Consider the following 10869-nt stretch of genomic DNA (forward strand, 5'->3'; position numbering starts at 1 on the left):
GGAACTCTATTATTTAGACATATCAATTAAACTTGAAACAAACAAAATTACAGTAAAGAGTATGAATACAATAAAGTGAAAGTAAGTTGATGATGTGGAAACCACTTCTAATGGTAACAAACAACAAACTATGTCTTATATCCTAACACCCACTCCTCAAGTTGGGATTGTTATAACTAACAATAGTAACTTGATCAAAGCATAATGCATCTCAAAACTGGATAAATTCTTGGTGAGCAAATAAGTTAATTGTTCTTGAGTTGCAACAATTGGTGTACCAATGAAACCTTGCAAAAGATATTCATGGACCACATGATAATCATTGTCAATGTATTTGACCTTCTCATGAAATAGAACTCTTAGATATGAATTGGAGCTTTAACTATCAACTTAAGTAAAAGGTAAAGTTATAGTATCAGATCTTCCGATCTTTCTCCAATCTAATACAGATTTTTAGTTCAAGTAGTTTCATGACATGATATCAGAGTCTCTTTGACCAAATGATCCATGATTTGAATCTCGGATATCTCATTTGTTGATTAAATTACAGGACATGGTAATATGGGTTTATGTTGTGCAAGCTTCAAGCCCATTGGACATTTGCATGCGGGGGTGTGTCAGATATTATTATATTAGGCATTTAACTATCAATTTAAACTTTTAGTTCAATTGGTTCCAAGACAATAAGGTTGATAGAAATAACTGATTGCTTGTCACACTTAAGTGGAATAGGCAGCTTAACATGAATCCTAAATTCAGGTAACAAGTAACTGATCCACTTCAACTCACAAACAGTGGTAGCCATGGCATTTTATTCAGCTTCAGCATAAGATTTATTAACTGTCAATTGCTTCTTTGATTTCTAGGAAATCAAACTCTTTTCAAACAAAATGCAATAGCCAATTATTATATTTCATGTGAGCTTGCACCTACCCCAGTCTGAACCATAGAAAGCAGTCAATAGGAATTATTATGAGCTGAGAAAAATAACCCCAACTATTTTGTGCCTTTTAAGTACTTGAGAACATGCACAATAACATCCCAATGCATCTGAGTTGGTGCATTCATGAATTGACTCAATTGTTGAGTTATGAATGCAGTATCAGGTCGAGTAAAGCCTAAATATAGAAGTCTGTCAATCATTCTTCTATATTTATCAACTTCAGGTAAAGATGGGTAAGTTAAATTAGGTTTTTCTAGATGAATACCATAAGCAAATGGACTAGACACTGGTGTTGCTTCACTTAACCATGCATCTTTTAGTAAATCAACTATGCATTTGCTTTGAGATAACATGATACCAATTGGAGGCCTTTGCAATTCAACTACAAGGAAGTACTTGGTATGTCCAAGATCTTTAATGGTGAAAATGATGTGAAGTTTATGTTTAACTTCTTCAATCTGAGTAACTAAAGAACTAGTAAGCAACATGTCATCAATATAAATGACAATGGCAAGAAAATGTCCATCCATTTGTCTTCTAAACAAGCAGTAATCATGCATAGACTTAAGAAAGCCTAGTTGTTGCAAAGAATGTGTAAAAGCTTTATACCACTGGCATCCAGCTTGCTTCAATCCTTAAAAGGACTTGGAAAGGTTGCAGACTTGCCCTTTCTGCATTTTAAGATGGCATATATATGGTACCATATAAATGTCTACATTTACATAACCATGTAGATAAGCATTATTAACATCTACTTGGTGAATTAGCTAGGCATTGGCATGTGCAATTGCAATAAAATAACATGATTGTAACTGTTTTAGTTACTAGAGAAAAACTATCAGTATAATTTACCATATACTTCTGAACATAACCTCTTGCCACTAACCTTTCCTTGTACCTCTTAACATTGCCATCTTCATTACATTTAATTCTAAACAACCATTTCGAAGATATAGGTTTCTTTCCTGTTGGTAACTCAATAAGAACCCATGTTTCATTATAGCTATTTAATTCTTTAATATTAACAGTATTTGCTAAATAGGAAGTTTGACATGGTGACTAGAGAGAGGTCAACAAAATTCACTACAAAATCATTTAATCTGTGGTGGTTTTGAGATCCTTTTAGTATGTGTTGTGATAGGAGGAAGTTCAGGTGTGGGAGAGACTGAACTTATATTATGATGAGAAATAGGATGTGTGGTTTCATATAAGGACTTTGGTGTTATGAAAGTATTTAGAATAAAAGTTGCATCCCTGGAAACACAATTTAATAAAAATGAATGTCTCTATAAACACAAATTTGCAGTATATCTAAGTTGAACACATTACTTCCCTTTTGTCCTAATGATATGTCTAATTATAAGCCTTGACTGGAACTTATCCTTATAAGCTTGAGTATATGTAATGTAGCACCAACATCTAAAGCTTTTAAGAGCATTATAATTAGGTTCTCTTTGATAAAACTTCAAATAAGGACTATGCTATTGAAGAATTTTAGTTGGAAGTAGGTAGCATGGAGCATAACTTTTTTTTATCTGTAATGCCATATTATTGAAATAAATTCTAAGTTGCATGGCTTGCAAACTATGTGAAGTTGTCTGTTGTAACCTTCAAAATAGTGGCATTGAATTGTGTCTTAATGAATTGAAAGAACATCTGAAGCAATATAGGAACCTTGTCTTTTGTATTAAATGAAAAATTCCATGCGAGTCTTGTATGATCATCCATCAACTAGAGTTAAGCACCAGTAAGAGATATATGCTTATACGGACCCGAAACATCCATTGGGCCGCAATTGAACCACGGTTGAACCTTTAACCATTGGGCCTCTATTTTTTCCGGATTTTGACAACCATAGTCATTCTCACCAAAGGGTTGGTTAATGTCCTTCCATAAGGAGGGAGCTCATGTAGCATAGAAAAATGCTTCAGGAAATTGGTTAGAAATGTTGTTAATAATCCAGGAATAAAGTAAACTATCAACAAGCAGACAAGAAAAATAAACAAAATTAATGGAAGCAATATTAGAAGTCATCTCCTCATAGAAAAGCATGGTATATATAATCAGATAATCTGCAGTATGAGAAATAAACATAATGACCTCTAATTCAGACTTTCAAGCATCATCATGTTATTAATGTATGTCGACACTGTAAATACTTCCATTTTCCGGAAGGGAAGTTCTTTCTGCCAAAAACATTTTTGAAATTATGATAACAAAACATGAGATATATCAGAATGTTTGATCCTAAACCCATACTGAATTTATTGATATTTGAAATTTGGGAGAAAAGTTGTTAAACATCAAGACATAGCTAGAGGGAAACAATCAAACAAAGTGAAATGCAGGTTGATTTCTCATCCGAAATTTCACCAATACTACCAATAAAATTAAAATTAAAATTTGTTATAAGCATAGCTACACCAATAAAATGTTGCAATTTTTTTATAGAAACTATATTTGAACTAATACTCTTTTGACATTTGACATTTTTAATGTTTTAAACAACACGCTAAAACACACCAAATCGACGATGTTTTAAGAACGGAGACTAAAACAATTTTGCCCAGTCTTTAGGGGCTGGACTTTGAAAAATTACCTCCAACCGCATGGGTAAAATTAACCCTCCATGGTTCCGGCACTGCTTATCTGGTATAAATTATACCAAAACGGAACCTAATTAATTTGGAAGAGTTGGTAAACGGAAATTCATTCCAAATGTTTGTTAAAAAAAAAGTGGTATAGATATACAGTAGATTTTGCTTGTATTATCAGAATTATGCAATTATAAACATGAAGGAATTAAACTGTGAGTTGTCACAGGCCAGAGATTTTGTATATTACAAGTTGCAAAACAAAATACATAGATCCCGAAATCCATTAGATTCGGAAAATAGCTGAAAACTAGAGAAGCAGCAGCTTTTAGAAATCCTATACAAAATAAAATAATGAAGGGAACATGCATTTAAAACTACTTGACGTACTATCTATATAATATAATGCCTGCCTGCTTGGGTTAGATAAGCAACAAACCATAAAAGGTTCAGTTAGTAGCATCCTATAAAGGCTAGCAATTACACATTCTAAGAGTGCTATAAATATTGTTCTACACCAATTATTTTTAAAAGTTGATCACTGTCCACCCATTTGTATCAACTGAGCTGGGGACTTGAGCAGCTTCTTCAAAGTTTCAACTATCTTACCAAAAGATGGCCGCTCACTTGGCTCACTGCAATTCAACATAACTACCCATTATAAACAGCACAAATGTGAATGTGAATGTGTAGTATCACTGGATTGCTTACTCGGCCCAACAAGATTCCATGAGAGATGCCAACACGGGTGAGGTATTCTGCGGTATGGTCAACCTTCTGTTCTGGAATGCTACAGCTCCAACCACCTATCCAAAAAAATATCAAGGATAACGAGGATCAGTCTTGATCACATGCACCTTAATGAACATGTAGAATTTGCTCATTCACCGTTAGATCTGGTTTATTAGAATCGTAAGGTGGAGATTCAAAGCATCATGAGACTTAGATTTAATAAGCCTATATCTAATAGTGAATAAGCAAATCCACTTGCTCATTAAGATGCATGTGAAAATTCTTGTAACGAGGATAATGACATATAACAAGAGAAGGAAGGTCCCATTTTACCTGTGCAGGACCAAGTCCATTCCAAGGTTGTTGCATAGTTACAAGCTCCCATAGAATCACTCCAAAACTGTAGACATCAGATTTCTCATTTGATGGCTCTCCCCGAAGGAACTCTGGAGCCATCCACTCTGGCTGAAAATCAAAGCAACAAGTTACATGCTCATCGATGCACATTCAAGTAAATTTTCAACCTGCAAAGATATTGTGCTGTCTCACAACTAAATAGCACCGGACAAATCATAACTAATTCCCTTATTTTAAGTAACTTGCAGAAAAAGCGACGACTAGACTTACCGTTCCTGCTACTGATTTTGAGGATATAAATGTGTTCGCTTTAAATCTAGACAACCCAAAATCACAAACCTGAGACATATATACAAGTGTAAGCATAGATTCATCATGCTGCCCAGAAGCAAAATACTGCTAAAAAATATTTGATACTATACCTTCACTGTCCAGTTTTTATCAACTAACAAATTTGGAGATTTAAGGTCCCAGTGAACAATAGGAGGTTTCAGACAATGAAGATAATTGACGCCTTTAGCCTGTTTCAGTAAAACACTAAATATTCTACCATTTACAGACCAAATAGAAACAGATGATCATAAATTACAGACCACATCCAATGCTATGCGTAACCGCCTCCTGTGATCCATGATTTCCCCAGCAGATGGCCTATGTATGAGACGGTATAAGCTACCCCTGTTCCAGAATACATGTTAGACATCAATTTCTTTGTGCATGGAAGATAAGTGTTAACCGAGTTACCCTTACCTTGGAAGGTACTCTGTCACAATTGACAGATGAGGACGCTTTGTAACAGCACCCATGAAGAGAACCACATTTGGATGCCGGACACGTTTCATAATTGCAACCTGAAAAAATGTTCTAACTATAAAAATAGTTGTAGCACATTTGCATTTCCCGAAATTCAACCAGTTTTAGAACTATTGAAGGTTGAGGTCAGGGGTTAAAGTTTCAACTGGAATTGAACTGAGGAAACATAAAAGTTAGTCCAATCAGCTAATAACTAATGTAAGTAGCTACAAGCTAACAGCTAAACTCTATTTGCCAAACAAGACCATAAAATTTTTATTATCAAGAATCAAGCAAGAAAATCATGAAACTTTTTCTACCATAAAAAGGGCGGCCCGGTGCATTACGCGTCCCCGCTGAGCGAGGGTCCGGGGAGGGGTCCCACCACAAGGGTGTACTGGGAGCAAGTCTTCCCCTACCAATTTATTTGGTAAGAGGCCGCTCCTAAGACTCGAACCCGTGACCTCTTGGTCAAACTTTTTCTACCATAATAACTAAAATAAGAACATCCCCATGAAACTTTTTTTAAGACTATAGATTTCAAGACAAGGAAAACATCAGATGACAAAAGGTTGAAGTGTGACAAGGATGGATAATGTTTGACAAATCCTATAGATTCTGCCAAAGAAAACGATGGAAATGGAAATAACAACAAAAATAATACACTACCAACAGAAACAATGATCATATTCATCAATGACATGAATCCCATCATTTATGGATAACAATAATCACCTCTCTTAAGAACTCTTTCAACTGATCATCATGAAAATCCTGAACCATTAATACCTTGACAGCTACATCCTGCATTATCACAAGATAAATTATTTGCTGGAGAAGACCAAAACTAAGTCTTGCCAGATATATATAAATATATAAAAATGAATTAAGAGAGCCATTTACAATGGAAGGAAACATTTTTTTTATTTTATTCAATTTAAACAGTAATTAATCCAATAATACTTTTACTAGGGAAAGAACATAATAAATTACTGAAACATAATACAAAAATGCAGACAGTTGATCAAAAAATTACACTTCTAAAATGGTGAAGTGCATACTACAATCAAATCTTTGAAGAGCTCCAACCATATTCGAGATTGTCTATAATTTTGTAAGTTGGAAAGCAGAACTGCAATTAGCATAGATAATGTATTACCTATATGTAAAACATTATTAAAAAACCAGCTGGTTATACTTCTAATTATGCACGTTAAAATTCCCAATAACCTATTGAAAAGCTTAGACGTTCATTAACTGATCATACAAATATTAAGTCGCAAGGCTTCATGCACAAATACATGTTGAAAGAACATAATTCTTCAGTAAGACGCATCAACAGCTAAGATAGATCATGCCTCATATAATAATAATAATAAAATGTAGTCCAATAACGACTACGAGTTAAAGCAAGATATTTTCAATATTGAAGATATACCGATCCATGCCATTCAGCTCGATGCACAGTCCCAAATGAGCCTGAAAAGATACAAGAGAGTAATATATATTTGCCTTATATATGTAGAATGTAGAAACACTTGAATATTGAACAACCAATATGGAAGCAGTAAAGGATGTACCAGCCCCAACACGCTCCTTAATATGCAATTCATCCCATGAGATCTCAAGCCAATCCATTGCAAGAGAAGGTTCAAGAGTCACATATCTCGGATTGGACAGACCTGATCCGCCTTGATTGTCCACTTCCTTGAGCTCTGACTGACTGGATAGGTCCAATGCAGTTTGCTTGACAACACTGTTATTCATTGAAGTTCCAGACATCATAATCTCCTTCTTGTAAGTTTGTTTTATTACAACTGAAGCAGAATCATTGCTAGAACATTCATGAACAGATTGCCCTGCTTTATCTTGTTCTTTTGTTAAAGGCATTGAAATCAGAGATGACTCCTCTCTGAATGAGGCTTGTTTAAGAGTCCCTCTTATTTGTCGGCCTTCCGGTCCCCTGCCTGCAAGAGGATTGATCTCCATGGTCAGATATATACAGTTTCAAATTAGCGTTTTGTAAGTCGGAGATATATTGATATCTAACATCTCTAAGGTTAGGACAGCCATAAGGATGAGAATAATATTACCATTCATTATATCATCAGTGAAAATGTTAATTGAAAACGATCACCAGATCAAATTCCATTTTTAACTATAGCATGCTAGACTAAAACCAGCAGGTAAGAATGTCTAAGTTGTTTAGATCATGTACAACATAAGATACAGCTAAAGTTGCAATTACGCTTTTACCACTAAATCATATAGCCAACCATCCCTGAGCCAACACTTTTCACCCATACAAAAACAATTACTTTAATTGATGTAGAACACGGCATACCCAAATATAGAGGATTTGCAGGAAAAGGAGAAAGCTCTGAGCCTTGAATTGGACAAATTGCATTATCCATGTAAAAATGTTGGAACCTTGGATGAGAAATTTGAAATGGTGAAGGAATTGAAGATAAGAACCCTCCATTGATAGTGGAATCTGGGCCGTGGACATTTCCTGGCTGCCCAACAAGATCGACCACATATTCCCTGTCAAGTACAATATAGCATGATAAAGGAAGAGAAAGAGCTGAGACTTTATTCTAAAAATATAATATGATTAATTTAATGATGACGTTTAGCTTAAATGGTATATATTTTGTAAACGTTAAGTTTAAATTCGTATTATTTTGTAAACGTTAAGCCTATATTGATGCTATTTTGTACATGAGGCCTAAATTGATGCTATATTGTAAACGTTAAGCCTAAATTGATATTATATTGTAAATGTTAAGCCTATATTGATGCTATTTTGAACGTTGAGCCTAAATTGGTACTTCCCCAAAAACCTTAGGCCTATTTTGGTACCTTATCCGTTTTTATTTTCACAAAATGGATAGCTAAGATGACAGTTATTGAACCTTGATAACTGTCTGTCGTCTTCAATTTTGACAAGGCAAGAAGACCTGTGATCTGCAACACAATACTTGCAGCCTCTAGCGATCCGGCATGGCAAACCTATACAGTCGGCCAATTTCTACACGTGCCAAAAACATTGCCATCAGCTATTATGTACAAAGCAAAAACCATATCTCCACTGCAGGTGTATGTGAAACCAAAAACACTAGTATTCTTAAGCACTAGACAATATTTTACCTAAAGAATGACTTATATTAGTTCAAACTTCAAATCATGAGATTAACAACGATAATGGATGTGAAGATTTGTTCAAAAAGAGTCTTATTTTGCTCTTTTACTAATACTATACAAATTGCAATTAATATGACGATAGAAAAGCACAAGAAGGGTGTCATACTGAATTAAAACGATAATAATTATGATGCACCTTGAATAGAATGGCGCGATGCCTGCAGAGTCCCATGGATAAGCTCCCGATAGGAAGCACATTACACTTATGGAAATCTTTCAATCTTCTGCTAACTACTTTCCAGCGTTTTTGAAGATCACCTTGCTCCACAGGGTAAGTTCCTCTAGAAATTAGATAAGAGCAAAGTAAATACAAATTATTTATGAGGTAAGTGGTAAGCAAAGACAAAAAAAAAATTAGGTTACCCCAAGCAAATAGCAACGAGCTTTCCCAATTGCTCAACCAATACCAACGTATTTTCGGAAGCACAATATATTTGGTGAGCTCTATCCTCAAGTTCCTTAAGGCGGGTGTCGCGACGCCCATCAAGGAGAACAACCTCTATTGATGTCTCAGTGGGTTCAATTTCTTTAAGAGACGGTAAAGATGGTGGCCGTTTTGCTTCCTCTTGATCATTGCACATCACCCATAGATACGGATTAATACCAATGATGTTGTAGAATCCATCTGATATCCTATCACTATATGATAAGCATCCGCTAACCTTAAAATATCAGACAAATAAAAAAACGTCAAACATGAATATAGTAAAAACAGTCTTGATCACATGCACTTTAATGAACATGTAGAATTTGCTCATTCATACCCAGAGACGATAAGAAACCATTTCTGAATCGAACATGAGAGGCCCGCCCTCCTGCAGAAGCACAACCTCATTGGCAAGACCAGATTGATAACTTAGCCTCTCAGCCAAAGCAAGCTGCAAATAGTATGTCTCTGCTGTCCTTTGCGCCATTGCACTATTACCAATCCTCTCTTTCTCGTCGTCCTTCTCCTCCAACAGCACATCCTGACACGTCGAAATAGTCGTCGGAGTGTCCTTAATATCACTCAAAAAGTTGGCATCTATTGTCGTCCCAGAGAACAAACTACCTGCATAACTACTCCCGCTGGATAATCTCGGCAAAGAAACTTGCCGGTCAAAGTTTCTGTCAACATTCCTCTCATTAACAACCTCCGGCTCCGGTGGAAGCAGAAGTTCACGATCGTCATCATCACATGATAATCTTTGCAACTTCACGTGAATAGCAGATTTCTCTGCTTTTTTCTCCGCCAGCCAATCATGAAAACTGGCAAGTTGCTTTTTCTTCTTTTTGAACTTGTCATCTTCACCACCGTATTGCTTCTCCTTTCTATGATACTTCTCGTCGTCCCTACTGGTGAAGAGATCGGATACATGAGCAGTTGTGGCTCTGGTTTTTGTTGGTGACCGTGGTGATGTGATACTGCTGCCAACTGTATTCGGGTTTTTTAGATGATCATTTGCGCTGCTGTCAATAGTATTATTGATTATCTTCTTCTTCTCATGATCCAACTGCTGCTTAGCAGATGCATCGAAACGATCAGGAAATTGCCTCGGAAAGAAGTAAGTCGTTCTATGAGGCATTTTTCAGGAACACCTGGTGCAGAGAACCGACCTTTGCCAATAAGTAACTCACAAACTCTGTCAACTTGGCTCTTATGATAACATTCAAAGAAAATTTAAACAAATTAATAAACTAACTGCACAACTTGGTAAAGATGGAAGAAAAATTGTTAAAATTATTTAATCAAAATTCAATTGTCTACCTTGATTTGCTTCTGCTAAAATCTTTTTAGTTGAAGGAGGATACAGGCTATGAACAGTGGGAGAGAAAAATGAAAGAAAGAGAAAGAAGGGAAGAGAAGGGAGGACACAAGAGGTGCTCTTGTAATTTATAATTTAAAAAGGAATAATATTAGATCAGAATCGGCGGAAAATTAAAAAATAAATATAAATAACATAAAGAGGAGGGAGAGGGAGTTAAGCTAACAGATGCAGAGCATGTAACTGCACACATCTTGTATATTCATCACACGTAGAACACAGTTATAAAATATAACGGACACATAAGCAGCTGTGGGTTTACTAGTACAGGTGCAAGTTAGCAAAATATACAGCAGCTACTAGTATAAAAAAGATTTGGAAAGCAGTAACAATGGTTTATTGGTTATCAGGAACAGGAGAAGTGTGGGTAGATTGAAATTACAAAAAAGTCTCTGGAATATTTAAAAAAAGCATAGCACTCATTTTGATCTTTGAATTAAAA

At 35.5% G+C, this 10869-nt stretch overlaps 1 protein-coding gene across 6 annotated transcripts; it reads right to left on the reverse strand.

Annotated features, from left to right (window-relative positions):
• Positions 1-3737: 3737 nt before the first annotated feature.
• LOC136233775 (serine/threonine-protein kinase CTR1-like) lies at positions 3738-10629 on the reverse strand. 6 transcript variants are annotated; one of them, XM_066023463.1, is made up of 16 exons: positions 10370-10626; positions 9387-10200; positions 8986-9284; positions 8759-8903; positions 8334-8449; positions 7763-7962; positions 6999-7385; positions 6857-6897; positions 6154-6222; positions 5377-5477; positions 5220-5304; positions 5049-5147; positions 4897-4965; positions 4603-4734; positions 4249-4343; positions 3738-4172 (listed from the first exon to the last, which is right to left on the reverse strand). In XM_066023463.1, exons 2-16 carry the CDS (start codon positions 10185-10187, stop codon positions 4076-4078), a joined length of 2736 nt encoding a protein of 911 aa, XP_065879535.1. In that variant the 5' UTR covers positions 10188-10200; positions 10370-10626; the 3' UTR covers positions 3738-4075. The 6 variants fall into 6 exon arrangements, 5 of the variants coding, with proteins under 5 accessions (XP_065879535.1, XP_065879537.1, XP_065879536.1 ...); XM_066023465.1 differs by having other exon boundaries at positions 9387-10218; XM_066023464.1 differs by having other exon boundaries at positions 9387-10251.
• Between the last annotated feature and the right edge of the window lie 240 nt (positions 10630-10869).

This window comes from Euphorbia lathyris, chromosome 6 (assembly GCF_963576675.1).
Source record: "Euphorbia lathyris chromosome 6, ddEupLath1.1, whole genome shotgun sequence".
Classification (NCBI taxonomy): Eukaryota; Viridiplantae; Streptophyta; class Magnoliopsida; order Malpighiales; family Euphorbiaceae; genus Euphorbia; species Euphorbia lathyris.

Excerpts from the sequence above, each read along its gene's own strand:
- LOC136233775 (XM_066023463.1), bottom strand. The coding sequence starts at position 10,187 with ATGCCTCATAGAACGACTTACTTCTTTCCGAGGCAATTTCCTGATCGT. Across the intron at positions 7,386-7,762 it reads TGCAAATCCTCTATATTTGG|GCAGGGGACCGGAAGGCCGA; the intron begins GTATGCCGTGTT and ends ATCCTCTTGCAG. Across the intron at positions 5,478-6,153 it reads TGAAAGAGTTCTTAAGAGAG|GTTGCAATTATGAAACGTGT; the intron begins GTGATTATTGTT and ends ACATTTTTTCAG.